The following is a 17,464-nucleotide window of genomic DNA, read 5'->3' as shown; positions in this document are numbered from 1 at the left end:
CAACGTGCACCGACATCGCACAGCACACGGGCACCTTTATGTGTTTCGCCTCCATCGAAACGCTGCCGCAGTGGTTTGGTTCGAACAAGGGTACTCAGACTCAGCAGCCGAGCGCCCTAACCACTGAGCCACCGCAGCGGGTAATGCGAAGGTTCCTGGACAAAGCACGTTTCTTATTGTGCTAGTCAGAATGGGGAGGAGAAAAAGCAGAGTAACTGTCTCACTTCTCAGTGGACACCTCAACCGCACCTTAGGGAAGGGATGAGAAGGGAATGAAAGAAGAGATGCCATAGTGAAGGGAAGAGTCTGTGCAGCCAAGAATGACGGGGAGAGGGACTCCCCATAGATGTGCAATCACGTGACCACCCTGTGCACACAGCAGCTGGGGATACGTACATTACCGCATGCCAGCTAGTGCTGATTGTCCACATTACGAGCCGTGTAATCGCAATTATTCATGATTGCTTCTGCCATTTAGGAAATTTTGCCTACACAAGGGTTATCATCACAAAGGCATTCCAATTTAAAGGGGGTGCCAGCAGCACTATCGTGCCAATGTTATTATGGTAGTTGGTTCATATTATCACAGCTGCACAGAGCTACCAGTAGTTTTTTGCAGTCACTCCGTCGTTTCAGGTCAGCTTGTTCATGACTGTATTCACAACAACGTCGATACCTGAAACACTTTATTTGTCTGACCAATTCTGACTACGGTGACACTCAACAGAAGAAGACAAAAAATACACCAATATGTCATTTCCCATCTTGTCTGCAGTCACTCTGCTGACGTTGAAATAAACACGACACAGATCTGCCTCTTAGAGTTCAACTTTATTTAAACATTTCCAAAGACTTTTTGCTCCCCTCCCAAGGATGTACAGCAAAGACGCGCAAATTTCGCCTTCCCCCTTCCCTCCCTCCACATACCCCTTGCTTTACTGACAAAAAGAGGAAAAAAAAAAAACGCCACGCCACTATATATAATAGCAAACTGGCTGGCACGCAGGTGGCGGCGGTCGTGGTAGATATGGTACAATTTTTTTTTCCTTCTCGCTCCCATCCGCTGGCCTGGCTGCAGCAATTCACTCTCTTCACACTCACTGTCCAGTCTTCTTTAAATAACGGAGCCTCTCTCGTGTGTACATGCGTGTATGTATACATTCCTGGTTCTGTGTGTGTGTCATCTTCTCGAGTTGCACTGTGGACACCGTTGTGCCCTCAGTCATTCCCACTTCTCCCAGTCATCATCACCCTGCAAAAGAGATAGAAGAGGCCAACAAAAGCAGCTTGTCTTCTCCTTCGGCACTGACTGCACAACCCCGTACAGTTGGCGTCGATACGAAGATGACCACTTCAGCGCTAACCTAGTCGCATAGTGCTGTACAGCAGTTCGTGCTTGCAAGAACACTGATGCGAATAGCTAGTTCCTTTATCCCTGTATCCTTCACCTTCACCGTCACCTTTTTCGGAGAATCAGGGACTGTCGCATCAGAAATATATTACTGGTTTTTGGTTGGCCGGCACGAAAGTGATCAACTTAATACTGACACCAACTGTTAACTTTCACAACAAATGATGAAATGGGCCACAATGAGTTCAGATCGTACAAAAAGCACCTGAACTCTGCAAGCTAAAACAAAGTTCTGCACAGAACTAGAACTGGTGCTTACAAACCCGTGCCCGACTAAGCCAAAGCAGCCAAGTTATACCTAAGGTAACACACGTCACAAAAAAAAAAAGAACTCCGCTTCATTTTATGGCCGACCAGCAAGAATAAATGTGAGGCTCTGTAGTGGCAACATTATATAGTAATGGATGCATAGGAGTCACTGGCATGGTGGTGCCATCTGGTGACGAGAAAAGACTCCGTCCATACTACCGCAGTTACTATGGATGGATGGGTACAACTCAGGAACAGCAGAAAATGCCCCTCTCAAAGGGGGCCCGCCAGCGAATGGCACTAACCTGTTCTCATGACGTCGCAGTTAATTCCCTAGCGTGAAATTAAAGGTGATTGACAGGTGCCTCCATCACGACCGCGACATCATGACAATCAGCCGACGGCATTGGCTGGAGGGGCATCCTTTGAGGGGCATTTGTCGCTACATTCCTGAATTTGATCCAGCTATAGTGCTGCCATTTTTAACAAGAAACTTGTGTAATTAAGTCTAGTGATGTGCAAGCATATCTACAGTGATTACCCCATGTTCGGCGATTCATGTGCCACCAGATGACATCCCTGCGAGGTTTTCGTTTCTAACTTGACTTTCATCCAGATTTTTTTAAAAACTGGCCACTCAAAAAATAAAAACCAGCAATAAGCATCACCGCACCTGTTTGCACAGGATGCACAGAAGGCAAAGCGCCCACCACACTTGAGCAAGCATAAGAGTGGCACAGAGCCAGCCCCCCCCCCCCCCCCCCCCCCCCACTCCCCTTGAACTTTGCATTGTAGACTGCACTTAACAGGCGACATGTGCAAGTGAGCTTACCAAAGCCTGAAGCCGCACAAGAGCAATCCAAAGAAATGTCTGCGCAGAAAGGCATCCACTCTCTACTGTTCAGCAAGTCTAGAGGCCAAATCATTTACTTGCTCAACTAACGTATCACAAGATGCTGTGGGGCCAGGCACTGTACATGTGACGACACATGGCACTAACTGTGGGAGAGCCCGAATATGGCCACTTGTTTCCTATCGAACCTGACACGTTCCTACACTGACAAGCAGCAGCAAATACACTACCTAGCTACATTACACAGGGACAATGTCATCGACCTCAGATCTGTAACACCGAAAATAGCTGCTAAAGGGCTTCGCTGACAACTGAAACTATTCAGCACTTGCCCAGCACACCTCTGGCCAACAGTGAACTGGCATGATGCACACGGCTGTTGTCATATGTTTAATCTACGACGCATGCCTCATGTGACGTTGGGGCCAAGTTTTGGTGTTCGCAGCTTCACTTGACGGTAGAAGTGGAAAAAAGAGCGCCTGATTCATTACAGTTTCATAGCCACGCTCTGTACACTATGTCTAAAGCATGAACACAGCCCCTAAGCCTGACACCAACAAAGGGTAGTATGTTATCCTTCCCTGCAACAGGCACAGGCACCTCGGAGTGACCTAATAGCACTCGCTCAGCTGCAGCATCCTGCCCCAATCACACTGTGTGATAAACTATACCAAGCTCAAAGTAGAACACAAAAGTTACCGCTGCTCCGCCTCGCCCCACCCAAAAAACTGCATGCTCCATCTGCCCCCAAGCTGCCCACCACGTCCGCAGTACCACGCTGGTACCACGTCCGCAGTGCAACAGCGATCCGCACAACAGTTCGCAAGGACTGTGCCCGGACCACTGTAACCAGGTTCTAAAATTTTGACTTGCGTTTTTACCTCGGACGCAGAGTGGGAGGCCGGTTTCGCGACGGACGGTGTGGTAGCAACATCCGTGTCCGCCAACTCAAGCTCAAACTCCTCCCAGTCGCTAAGGTCTGAACAGAAGGGGGGATGACGCCAGGAGAGAAAGAGGTCGAAGGTGGGGGAGGTCAAAGGTTGAACAGGAGGAAGGGGAGGGGACGGGGCCATCAAAAAGAACAAAAACAGAGTACGGGGCGGTTACGCACAAGGCAGAGGCGCAGTTGCGGAAGAGGTTACAAGCAATGTAGACCACAGAGGAACACAGGCTGCCACCGGCCTCCACAAGGCAAGGAAAAGAAAAACAAACTCAAGACTGGCAGCGCACACAGAGAGGTCAATTAGGCCAGCAGAGGAAAGGGAGCGGAGCAAAGGCAAACGATGCAAGAGGAAAGGGCACAGCAGCAGGAGGCGCTTTAGCTGAAGCCAGAGTGGACACAGAATGGAAGAGGTCCAGATGTCAGCAGGCAGCGGTACTGTATACACTCGACGAGACGCATTTGTGCGAGTGCCACGCCCCTCAACTTGGCAGCCAGAAATTCGAGAGCATAAGAAAAAAAAATTCGAAGGATGATTACGGTACTCCCTAATGCGAAATTTGAGTGCAACTCTGCAGGTGTCTCAGGTTCTGTAGGCTCAATGTTTTGCTTTGCTCAGTCGTTGTGACGCCTGTCAACAATATTAGTTTAATAGTAGTATTAGTTGATGAAGACGACAATGTGTAATGCATAGCGTGCGAGAATATGCATATTAGTTTGACAGCAGTATTAGTTGTAGACAACATCGATGTGCGATGCACAGTGTAAGTGTGTGCTGCAGTTGAACACGAGGCGTGATCGGCTGCGACAATAGCCTAGTGCTCTCAGTCTCTGTAGGCTCATTGTTTTGCTTTGCTGAGTTGTCAGCACGTCTGGCGATGATATTAGTTCGATAGCAGTATTAGTTGAAGACGACGACGATGTGCAATGCACACAGTGAGAGTGTGTTGTAGTTTAACTCTAGGCGTGATCGGCTGCAGCGACTGTCTAGTGCTCTCGTGCAGTGGCCAACGAAGTTGATCTGTTCATGCCACGGGTTCAAAACCCAGTCATGGCAATGTTTATTTTTATTTGTTCATGGTTTGGTTTGGTTTGGTTACACCGACAGCGGCGATGAGGCTCAACCCACAAACAGGCGTACGAGCTGCACTCTAAAATGTTTGGAAGAATAAACAATTAAGTTTCATTTATTACGACTAGAGAGGGCATCACCTCAGGTCATTCACTCATAGATTTAACTGCATGTCTTGCAAGTGAGCCCAGATGTTTCTACAGCTTTAGGGTACAGGAATTTTGAATGCAATGAATGGTGCTTAGCATGGCTGCATTTATGAAAGCACTGAAAGCCCAAGCAGTGGCAAGAGTGACACCAATGTGAAGTGTTCGTACTGCAGTTATAAAGAAATGGCATCCACAACTGGATGTCGGACATACGTCCAACTGCAATGCGAGAATAGAGTGGTAGATATCCCATTTCGGAGTCGAAAACTAAAACAAAAAAAAAGATGCGCTCGCAAGAGTGTATACAGTAAAGAGCCAAGGCATAGGAAGTGGAAAGAAAGCAACTGTGAAGTGGCAAAATCAAAGCACAAGTCAAAGATGATAAAGAAATGTCTTGAAAGCATGAATAAAGCAACGGTCAGGATAGCTTGACGCACGAAAAAGAGTATGTGGAGAGAGAGAGAACGCTGGATCATGCAAGCAAGAGGGCCAAGTCAAAAACAAACAACAGGAGAGGACAGACCACAAAAGCTGACAGACTCGCACCAGAACAAGAAATGCCATGGCACATTTGGCACAAGGCAAACATGGCAACGGGTGCCAAATTACACCAAAGTGCCTCACCAGTAAACAAATGCATACACAGGCAATGCAAAACATTATTGCTGTGGTGAGACGCTTAAAAAAAAAAAAGACTATTTAGATGACATGGAAACATTGAGTACATGCCAAAAAGAAAGTGATATGTGAACAGACAGTTCAGGTGATGCGACAACAATGAGTACTTGCCAAAAATGAAACTGATACATGAACAGTCAGTTGAGGTGGCATGACAACAATGAGTGCATGCGAAAAAAAAAAAAACTACTGTATTCACTCGCATAATAGGCACACTTTTTTTTTTTCAAAAAATCCGGCTCAAAGTTCGGGGTGCGCCTATTAAGTGGGGTAAAATTTTTTGACTCGGAAAATTGAACATACTGTACATAACATATAAATGCACACATGTAAAGGCCATACCCTGTTTCTGTTTTCCCAAAGGAAATATAAAAAAAAAAGATCCCTGTAAAGGTCGCACCCAAACTTTCCACGACTCAAGCGGGGATAGCCTTCAAAATACGCGCGCCGTGGCCTCCGCGATCAGCTCCGGCTGTGAGTAACAGTGCGCTTGATCACGGAGGCCACACACGCGCACAGGAGCTTCCAGGTGCCGCCCACAGATAGCACCAGAGGTCGCGGGTCATCATCATCATGAACTTTTTCTTCCACTATCCATATTGGCATCAGTATCACCAGCTCCAGCTTTTTGTGGCTGTTAAAGGGGCTGCGAAACACTGCTTGGGGGGATACCGGCTATACTTCAGGTGGGTTCTTTATGTCACACAGATGCTGACTTAAAAAGAATTACAGGAATCGATGCACAGGAACGGGAGTTATTCAGTGGAGAAATTTGAAAATACAAGCAAACAAAACGCTGCCCTCAACTCGATTTTGGCGGGGCTTCCCACTCCTATTTCGCTCTCCCAATGACGGCACCTGGCGCAACCAATCAAAACAGCCAGCCAGAGCACGTCGCGGAAGTTTGTACTCCATGGTTGCCTGCTCTCTGTAACTCGTTCTTGCTGAGACTGGCAGCGTCATTTCCATGCCAGAGCGCCCCTCGTGGTGTATTTTTATTTTTCTTGCTTTGCAGGGCTTTTATCTATGACAAACAAGTTGTTTTTGTTGATCTAATATTAAACGCAGACAGGTGACAAAATGTGTCTCTATTTATTCACACAATTTGCAGTATATTTACTGTTTGTCCGATCATCAAGCTCGCGCCAGGTGATGTCATATCCGCTGCTAAAAACCCGCCACTCTGTGGGGACACCATCAGAGCCATGAAGTTGTTTTTGGGTATTACCGCGGTATTACCGACGCTAATAGCACCATTATAACTCACTGTATGCAATCAACAGGCAAAACAGTTTACTAAGATTGTGTTTCTGGGTCCCTTTAAAGGCATGGGAGTTGTGGCAGCCTGTTAGTTCACCATAGTTGTGGCTTTCGTGTGCTATCATCGAGCGTTGGAATTTTAGCACAACGAGCGCGCACCTTAATAGCTACATGGCTGGGAGTTTGCTCTCCAACACGGCAAGCGTGCGGCGGGCGGCAAATTCAACGTGGCTGAGAAGTGTGGCAGTTGCGACTGCGGCGTGCCTAAATGTTCGTATGCGACTCCAAGCGCTGAGGTTTTCATGGGCCTAAGTCGTGAAGGTTTCCAGCTGGAGATGAGGCTTTCCAAACAGCCGTGTAAAGTGAGCATCCCTGAAAACTATGTGTGGAATTCGGCATGCGTGGCTGTTCCACGCAATGTCGTCGTACGTGTTGTGGGTCCGCAGCAGCTGTGACGGCAGCAAAAATAGTGAGTACTAGTAGTCAGTTCAGCAAAACCTTTTCTAAAATAAGCTGTGGAATGTGCGTGCGTTTTCTTTTCCACCCAAGATTTGGGGTGGGGGCATAAGCTTGCAACAGTGTAAATACAGTATTGATCACAGTGCCAACTTCAGGGTGCGCCTATTATGCGAGCAAATATGATAATATGTGAACAACAGGGCTAGCAAAACATACTCAAAGTTCAAATGAGGTCAGCTAAGTGAGAATCCTGGAGATATTACAAACAATGCGAAGCAAATCCACTTCATAATGATACGTGGCGGCTAGAAGCAGCAATAGAAACAGCAGAGGTAATCTGCTACGCAAGGGACCGACGGCTTGAAGTAGACTCACAGCACACAAGCTCGCACCTCAGCGTCGTCTTCGTAACAAAACCACTTCGTCGTCCTCCCAGCGTCCGTAGCAATATAATAAACTGCCTCGTGTTTGCTTCTCAGTTAACACAAGTCTTTCACACTGTACACGAACTGCACAGCATTATCAAAGAAAGGGGGGAAAAAAGAGAGAGAGGGAGACTATTCGGTACGGTGGTTCAAGTAAAGCCCCAAGTCTACCCCCACACTTTGTGCGGCAGAGATACCTGGTGCACATAGCAGCTTCCAGCAGATGATGGGCCCCATGTTTTCAACTAGCCCGGCACTGCACCACCTCGGCATGGTAGCAGACTGCTACATACTACTGCACCACTCATGGCCCGGCAACCATCGCTTTCCATCATCCATAGCCCAAATATAATGCTCTTTGCAACTGTCACCTCGCAGCAAGCCCATTTCGCTCCATGCTTTCTGTAACATGTCTGTACACAGCCAGCGTGTTCACACGTCTTGTTTTGGCGGCACTCATGATAAGACGAGCTTCTGATAGGATGATTAACTTTTCATCGTGCCCTCAAGGCTGACTTGACGGGAGTCTACCTGGAGATGTCAAGTAGCATTACTGTGTAGAAACCGAAACAAGAGAAAGATGAGAACGACCAGCTTGAAGGATGTGGCAACTACCATGAGTGTATAGCATGCCCAAGAGGAACTGATGCCAGCTGTATTCACTTGTATAATGAATGCACTGTCTTGTCAAATCAGCACAAATTTCGGGGGTGCCTTTATTACACGGGGCAGAACATATTACGTGGGCCAAACAAACAAGCCTAAGCATAACCAATGAAACAGGCACCAATAGGAAAATCAGTTTCCTTGGCCGGGCATGACCAGTGCCAAAATTTCCCACCTCTTATGTAACCTTGCCCAAAGAGCCGAATTTCGTGATATTGCTTCTTTTCCCACTGTTCTCCCAATCGATATGCAAACTGTGCCCCATTAAGGCAGCATTGTGAAGACTGAAGACAATGCAGGCACAGGAAAAGCACGGCAGGCTTTTTTCACTAAATGAATAACCTTAAAGACAACAGGCTAGATAAGGTAGGCATAACTGACGCGATGCAGAAAGGTGCCGTAGAAGATTCAAAAGCTGCCCAAAACAGAACAAAAAAAAAGAGAGAGAGAGAGAAAAGAACAACAGTTATGTTAACAAAAAGGCACAGCACTACGGTAGAGAAAATCGAAGGAAAAAGGAAGAAAAAGCAAGACTGCAATGTGTAGGTTTAACTAAACACCACTTGTACCTTCTACAATGCAGGCAGCAATTAGTACGCGCCTAAATGAGGAAAAGCCACAATTGGGAAGTTCCGAGAACAGAATTGAAGCGAAAGGAAATGCAGAAACAGTGCCAAGCAAACAAAGGAAAGAAAAACCAGGCTGTCTGATCCAAAAGGAAAGGAGCACTTAAAGGAACTAACTTAAAGGAACTAACTTAAAGGCAAGCGTTGTCGAGAAGATGGCAACAACTCAGTTTGCGGGCACGAGTGACACTACCCACCCACAGCCTCACACACTCACAACCGACTGATGACAAGCATCGCGGCAGCATGGCGCCAACGCTTGCACAACATCATGCACAAATGAAACCCTTACCAGGGGTGGTCCAACCGAATACATGGCACGGTGGTCTCCACGTAATCAACACACCTGACCGTACGTGGAGGGGGGCCCGACAAATACCCTCCTTTACCCTGCAGCTATAAGGGCAACTTCAGAAATATTGCTTCAGAGGAATCGCGTTAGATTCCTCTTCAGCTTGTGCTGAAGGCAGTGCAAAAATTAGCACTACACTTACACTTTAACATGAAGTGCAAACTAGGGAAAGTCCTGCTAATAACAACAGTGTGACCGAAAGCCTAATTCAGGAAGCCCTGAACAGAGAGGTTGATGCTTTTTTGTTTCCAATGCCCTAGTCCCACAGTATGCTCACTGAGGCCGAAAGCCGATGGATTTTTTTTTTTTTTTTTGGGGGGGGGGGTATCAACATGAGCACATGCTGCCACAACACATTCTTTAATAGTCACCGAGAAATGTGCGTGCCTTACGGCAGATGGTGTTAAAGGGACACGCACAGACGAAAAACTGATGTCGACTTGCATCAGTAGACTGCTGTGTTCCAGTGATGAAGATGCCAATTGCAGATTACTGGTCCCCCATACCCATATCCGCTTCCTCCTCTTGAATTCATCTAGGACACTATTCCTGAATTTGTTTGCTAATCCAAGCTGCTTCCTTTCTGCCTCGTATAACAGTGCCCCCCCCCCCCCCCCCTTACATATCCAATTATGAGTACAATCGCTGTAAGAACTTCACGAAACGCAACTATAATGAAAAAAAAAAAAAAAAATTTTGCATACGAGGCACACACTGACCGAGATTTAATGCTGCACTGTACTATTTGCACATTCAGAATTAGGTTTCATGTATTTAGTCTAGATTGCATGCAAAGACACCAACAAAATCCATCCCCCCCCCCCACCTTTTTTTTTTGCTGACTGAGTTTCATAAGCTTCCCTATGTAATACCCCGATACAAGGGGGCCTTTAAGGAAAATAAACTGAATTGAAATGAACTGACACAGCTCTCTAAAGCCACGCCAAAAGCTTTGATGAAGTAACAACACAAGATACTGCTGGCACACAAAACCGCAACCCTCCCACCGTTCCATTTTCTCGCCTTCCAACAGCCCCCCCCAAGGTTAAAAACAATGCAACTGCTTTCCTAGACAGCCAAAGCAATTCAGCACTCATCCACCAACGGCAGGAAGGAGTCTGTGCACAAACAGCCATCACCACAAAGGTGGATCAGGCACGAGCAATTCCCTCACCTTTTCCGCTCGATGACTCGGAGCCAGGGCCCTTATTGCTTGCCTCTCCCGATGTTCCCCCCGGCGAAAGTGCCGCTGTTTTCTTGGCTTCCGCAGCCGCCGAAGGTGCCGCAGCAAGTCGTTCTTCGGCCCCGCCAGCCTCGGCCGGCTGTGACCTTGACTCGGTAGAGTCAATCGCTGTCGCTCCAGAAGAGTTCTCTTCCGAAGCCGTGTCGTCGGCAGCTGCGACGGCAGCCTTGACTCGCGACGAGAGCTTGGCAGCCAGAACTGCCGCAGCTGAAACGGGTGGCGACTCCTTCGCCTCGAGCACCTGCGTTGGTTGTGCAGCAAGATTAATGATGGCGCAAAGACCCATAGATGGAGTGATGATGTTAGCGCAGGAAGCGGAAGAGGAAATGGTTATTGATAGCCACAGAGTTCCCATACCCGATGACATTCTTCGTTTTTCTCTAAGGCATGTCATCCTGATATACTACGTCGAGAGTAAAAGGTCGCACTATTTGACACTGAAACTTATTAAGCTAATTGTAAATTGCTTTCTATACATGGACTAAACAAAGAAAGTAAGAATGTCATCGGGTATGGGAATTCGCTGGCTATTAATTCATGTAATTAAAAGCAACGAAATGCAGTGAGAAAGTTCATTAAAGCTGCGTAAGAAACTGCCTAATTATACTCTAGAACTTAAGATAACTTTTGATCTAAGACCACCAGCTCAGTTCTGATTACGTATTTGGAATCAGAAAAGAAAAACGCATCTGTCTTAGAAACGCAGCTGGTCTTAGAAAAAAATTTTTGTTAATGAAATCACAATAATGGATTCGTCAAGAAACATGTATTTTTGCGTGCTGATTCCAAATAAGTAATTTAATCTTATGTGAAACAAGTCCTTGTGCACTTATGTAATATGTTATGTAACTTTTTGCCAAGAGCTTTCAATAAATTTTGCTGCAGGAAACTTGCTAGGACGCACGCCATTGGCTTGTCTTGACATCAAACAATGCAATAAGGGCAAAATTATTATCCTGCCTATCATAAAAGTTGAGTTACAGGGTTTTGAATTTGCCACTTCACAAACGGGAAGAAACTGATGACTTCAAAATCCTATAACTCACCTTCTATAATAGACAGGATGATAATTTTACCCTTACTGCATAGCTTGATGTCAAGAGAAACCAATGGCATGCAATCTAAAAAGTTCCCTGCAGTAGAATTTCTTTCAAACTCTCGGCAAAGGTTACCTAACATATTGCATAAGTGCACAAGGACTTGTATATAAAATTAAATTACGTATTTGGAATCGGCATGCAAAAATGCATGTTTGTTGAAGATTTTATAGTTGTGGCTTCATAAATAAAAATTTGTATCTAAGACCCTCTTCCCCCCTTAATTAAATGGAGACTGAGGACAATCCATACAATTTTAGAGAACCCCACTGCTACGTAATTCACAGGACTGCGAAAACACAAAGGTACCAGCCTGGAAACATAGTACTAGTATGGAAGCGAGTGTGAAAAAAAATGCACATCACTGTCGGCAGATTTTCATTTTTTCACTTCTAGTTTGGGCTCATGATCATTCACACGTGCAGAATGTCCTAAAAGCCCTTGGCAGCTGTCGGCAAAAGCGACACAATAGCGAAGAAAGCGGGAGCACGTAGGGCAGGCTAAGTTGGGCATGCATGGGTGCTTCTGAACTGCTTTCGCGGCACCCGCTTTAAGAGGGGACGACGGTTTTAAAACTGACCTTTTTATTTGTGGCTAGAATCTCATGAAATTTTGCACACAGATGCATTTTTCTTTTCTGATTCCAAATACGTAATCATAACTCAGCTGGTGGTCTCAGATCAAAAGTTATCTTAAGTTCTAGAGTGTAATTAGGCAATTTCTTACGCAGCTTTAATGAACTTTCTCACTGCATTTCGTTGCTTTTAATTACATGAATTAATAGCCAGCGAATTCCCATACACGATGACATTCTTACTTTTTTTGTTTAGGCCATGTATAAAAAGCAATTTACAATTAGCTTAACGAGTTGCAGTGTAAAATAGTGCGACCTTTTATTCTCGATGTAGTATATCAGGATGACATGCCTTTAGAGAAAAAGTAAGAATGTCATCGGGTATGGGAACCCTGTGGCTATCAATTCATGTAAATAAAGGCAACAAAATGCAATGAGAAAGTTCATTAAAGCTGCGTAAGAAATTACCTAATTACATTCTAGACTTTGTAAAATCTAAGACCACCAGCTCAATTATGATTGCATATTTGGAATCAGACGAGAAAAATGGATATGTGTGCAAAACTTCATGAGATTCTAGCCATAAATAACAAAGTTAGTTTTAAGACCCTCGTTCCCCCCTTAAACCCATATCATCATCTACTGGAACCTAGAAATTGTGTTTTTAAGCCGCAGGCAGCAAGGAAAATGTGCATGACAGAAACATGCCTCAGAGCCAACCCGTACTACCGCACCCCGTACAGCGCTGCCCACACCTCGTCTACCGTGCGGTGGTTTTGTTATTGCGCCATCAGTCGTTTCCACTTGCGCCAGAGCAGCAATGGAACTACACCAACAGATTCACGCCAACCATAAGCCCGTGTGGCATCAATCAAGAATCGATGAAGTCGGGCCCCGCTTTGGCCTGTGCGCCGTCACCTTTCCGCATGCGCCAAACATACGTAGGCTGTCAAATTTCCAGCACACAGTAAAGCGCTATTGCATAACATGCGGGAACGCCAATACAGTTGCGATGCAACAGCTGAGTTTGTATTGCACGGGCATCTATGGAAGCTCAATTGGACACGACCAGCTTACGAAAATGCAGCACCCGGGAATGTAACAGCGGGGCTTTACTACACAAGTCGATGTGCACACCCACAGCTGCACCCTTTATGTACTTCCCCATGGGATGACATTGCAGCACATGAGATGCATAATACAATCGCAAAACCAGCAGTTGTAGGCAATAAAACGGCGCCCCATCTTGCTTGACATACTTGTGTGTGGCCTAGCTGACTAGCAGAAAACCGAACTTCCAACGATCCTGCAGTTTTGGATATCGACACCGCACACGCTCCGGAGGTTGCTGGAAGTTTGCTCTTGCACCGTCTATCTACACTTCCTCAAGGAAAGCAACCGCCAGCGCGAGAAATCGAGGCAAACAGTGCACAATTTGAATTTTCATTAGAGGAACTGATCTGCATTCAAATGCTCTTCGACAAATGGCCCTTGATACATCTTGCCGGGAACAGGCACTTGCAAGTGGCATGTACACCCACGGCTCGGTCAAATCTAAATTAGACCCTGTAAATAGGACGACTCTGCACGTAGGTCATCCCCCCGAAATTCAGGTGGTCATTTTTGTACAGCGCAGCATTATACAATAATTCAACACTAAAAATGGCTACACATCATCATCATCAGCCTGACTACGCCCACTGCAGGGCAAAGACCTCTCCCATGCCTCTCCATATAACCCTGTCCTTTGCCAGCTGCGGCCACCGTATCCCTGCAAACTTCTTAATCTCATCCGCCCACCTAACTTTCTGCCACCCCCTGCAACGCTTGCCTTCTCTTGGAGAATCCACTCCGTTACCCTTAAGAACCAGCGGTTATCTTGTCTTCGCATTACATGCCCTGCCCAAGCCCCACTTCTTGTTTTCGACTAGGATGTCATTTATCTGCGTTTGTTCCCTCACCCACTGTGCCCGCTTCCGGTCTCTTAACGTTACACCTATCATTCCGTAGCTCGCTGCATTGTCCTTAAAATGGCTACACACCCAGATTCAAAGGGGATGGCGATAAAACCTGCCTCCCCTGCCGACATCACAAGTGCAGCTCATCAGGGCTGTTAAAGGCAGAAACAGAGAGTGTGGCCACCACCAGTGATACCTTGCCGGGGTTGTTGGGCAGTGTCCTGTTTTGCTCCTCGCCCCCTTCTTCCTCTTCCCTCTCCTCAGGTGTCAGGGGCCCCATGACATCACAGCCAGCATCTCCTGCAGGGGTGGGCGTCGCCTTGGCTGGCTGGGGCGAGTTGGAGCCGCTCTGCTCGGCTGATGGGGCGTTGGGCGTGTTGGGAGGCACCACCATTGGCCGGGAACCCAGCCGAGCACCACCGGGGCTGGCCGCCAGTGTCTCCAGCAGGTGGTCAGAGTCCACTGTGGGTGGAAGTCACACACTCTCACCAGTTGCACCAGTTGCAAACGAATCCTACAGTGTTCCTTTGAGTGGTAAAAAAGCAGACATACGAGATCTGTCCGAACCTGAAACAAGGTGACGTCAATGCCATGTCCTAAAAGTCCACTCTTCAATGGACCCACTGCAGGCAGCTCTTAGAGCCAAGGCCGTTCCTCACCTAACTGAACAACCACATCAAGTGAACAAGTGTGCTGGTTGCCTCGAGTTTATTATTTAGAAATTTAACACACTCACAACAGAGCAGTTACGTCGCACCAAGTGCCACATGTATCAGCAGGCTTGGTGTGCACTATGATGATATCAGCAGTTCTACCTCCTCAGCATCACGCTCAGGTACCTATGGCCAAGCCAAGTTGTACCAGCGTTTGTTTCTCTGCGGCCTTCTCGACATGTCTGCTTCACCATGTCTTGACTAACTGACTAACTTTTTGTTCCCACCCATCAAACAAGCAATATGAAGACTTTGGGGAATTGCTTGCTTGTCAAGCCAAGCACTTGCTACCGTGCTTGCCCTCTGCCTTCACTACGCACGAAAACTAGAAAAACCACAACAAAAAAGCACCGCGCAGCTATAACCACTGCAATCAAGCGAAGCAGGTGGAGGAGACGACTGACCGCCGCTGATGGAGAGGCGCTCGCTCGACTGCTGCACGCTGTTGACCAGCTCCTCCTCGGCCTGCCACAGCTGGAAGGCGCGGAAGAAGTAGCGCTGCCAAAACTCCTCGTGCGACACCGCGTTCGGCACCAGCTCATCGTAGAGGCCCTGCACCTCCGCATGGTTGAGCAGGATCTCCGCAATCTCGTCCTGCACCATTGTTCAACGCAAGCAGGGTGACATCAGCCGCTGCTCGGGAGGCGTCACCCAGCGAAGTCCGCACCTCCTGCACTTAGCCGAGTAACACCTGTGCTCTCTTCAACATCGCTGCACCAGAGCCATGACCTGAACGTGCGCTACTCAGCATCACAGCTGTGCAGCAGAACAATTATGCTCGGCCTTACACCCAACTCTGTCAGCAACCACCTAAATACTACAGCAGTAGGCCTTATGGGACACTAAAGGGAAACATTAAGGGACACAAGAAGGTACAACAGACTGATACTGCACTTCAGAGACACTAATACCATTTTTTGTGTAAAAAGATGACCGTTTTGCTGACAAAACCGCAGACAAAAATCCTCAAAATTACTTCCCCCCCGCCTCCCACTACGGGCAGTGTCAACATTTTCATGCAGTGTAAGCTCCCGAGCTCTTGCAAATCAGGGAAAACTGCTGTAGCCGCATATTTAGCAAGAGATGGCACCACAATATACTGTGCACTAAATTTCATGCTGCGGAGCTGACCTCTCTAGACACTGGTCCCAGCATATACAGTAGCCGACAGATATTTCGGACTCCAATAATTCGGACCAGTGCGACAATTCGGACTTCGCTGAGGAACCGTCGCACACCTCATAAGAACGTGCGCATTTTCACGACCAATATTTCGGACTTTGTGAAGTCTAAAAGTTCGAAATTTCCGACTAAAATAGGCGCCATCAATATTGTGGTTATAGTTTTTCAACCGAAAGTTCGTTACTTCGGCCTAATATAGACACGAGCGGGCACCGCTGTCACAACCAACCCATTCCCCGCCAATGTGAGAGGCACCATCTTGGATTTAAATGGAATCGGCTCGGCGGGCGCAGTCAGACTGGCTTGAATGGGCTTGGCCATTTGTTCTCCATCGTTGCCATTCGAGATAATGAGATGCTTTCCATTGCCATCGAGATGGCCTACAAAGAGCGCACGATCGCATTGAAAACGGGACAGCGGGATAGCTGCAGCGTCCGTCGCAGCTTGGACGACGCACCCCGCGGTGCAGGGCAGCAAACGCGTTAGACGGGGGGAGGTGGAGGGACTGCATTTGGAGGTGCTCGCTTCTGCTTGCGTCTTCCCGTGGGTTACCCCTCGATCTTTGCGAGTGCCATTGCCCCATGTAAACTGGCAGTTCTTGCTTCGCGTAGCGAGTGCATTCATTTGCGGCGTGACTGCAGCCGCGTCGCACTATCTGGTATCATGATGTGATAAGGTGGGGACATAAAGAAGGCATGGCTACGACTCAGATAGCGTCTAATATTATCGCTTGTAGGCAGAACACGGGGAGCAGCGATTTTCGCGCTTTAGAAAGCTGGTTTATTGCAGAAAAGTTTATTTTTTAAGTTCGTCGATTTTTCTGACCGTTCGATTATTCGGACCATTTTCCAGGTCCCGCCGAGTCCAAAAAAAACGGTCGGCGACCGTATACTGTGCACCAATATTCATGCTGGGGAGCTGAACTCTCCAGACACTGGTCCCAGCATATAAAAAGAACGCAAATGACGCTGCAGCAGAGCCTGTGCTTGGCTTGCGCTTCAAAAGTTTCCACATGAAACAGCCTTGCGCAGCCGAACTGTGTGGCATGCAGTCACTTCACGTCCTTGCAGAATAGGCAGCCACCGCAGCACTTCCTATTTTCACTACACCCGCCCATCAAAACACTGTTGCATGCAAAAGTGACTACCAAATCACAATCAGCAAGGAATTCACTTCAGTGGGTGCAGTTAACCAGAATTTGTGAACGGTGTTGCATTACTCCTTTCACTTTTATGTAATTTGCTGACTTATGCAGCCTACATTCTTCGTAAGGACAACCGTATCTCCTGTCATGAGGTACTGCTACCCCTTCATTCGAGCTAGACTTTGCACCCCCTACAGTGCTCCTTCAAACTAGCACCCATGTGTCCCACCTGTGTTTTGCAGGATTAACATGGCTAGCGACTTGACCTGGCAAATGCATGTTGATTACAATGTTGACAGCACTAACAGCACGCTTAGATGCTTGGTAACTTTTTGAAGGCACATTCATTACTAAAACTGATACCTAGTGAAGCTCTTAAATTGCTAGTATGAGCTTGCTCAGATGGGACCTGG

General features: G+C 47.2%; 1 protein-coding gene across 3 annotated transcripts in view; it reads right to left on the bottom strand.

Annotated features, from left to right (window-relative positions):
- Positions 1-812: 812 nt before the first annotated feature.
- LOC149336514 (BSD domain-containing protein 1-like) overlaps positions 813-17,464 on the bottom strand; it is a 28,204-nt gene continuing 11,552 nt past the window's right edge. Inside the window, exons 6-10 of one of the 3 annotated variants that reach the window (XM_089552966.1) lie at positions 15,130-15,319; positions 14,200-14,474; positions 10,315-10,624; positions 3,395-3,492; positions 813-1,252 (exon numbers count right to left, since the gene is read on the bottom strand). In XM_089552966.1, the coding sequence (XP_089409092.1) occupies positions 1,223-1,252; positions 3,395-3,492; positions 10,315-10,624; positions 14,200-14,474; positions 15,130-15,319 (903 nt within the window). In that variant the 3' untranslated portion in view covers positions 813-1,222. The remainder of the gene's footprint in view (positions 1,253-3,394; positions 3,493-10,314; positions 10,625-14,199; positions 14,475-15,129; positions 15,320-17,464) is intronic. The other 2 variants (XM_089552967.1, XM_089552968.1) reach the window with 2 other exon arrangements.

Source organism: Amblyomma mixtum, chromosome 7 (genome assembly GCF_055824585.1).
Source record: "Amblyomma mixtum isolate Tamu chromosome 7, ASM5582458v1, whole genome shotgun sequence".
In the NCBI taxonomy this organism is placed as follows: Eukaryota; Metazoa; Arthropoda; class Arachnida; order Ixodida; family Ixodidae; genus Amblyomma; species Amblyomma mixtum.
This window is presented reverse-complemented; position numbering and strand designations above follow the sequence as displayed.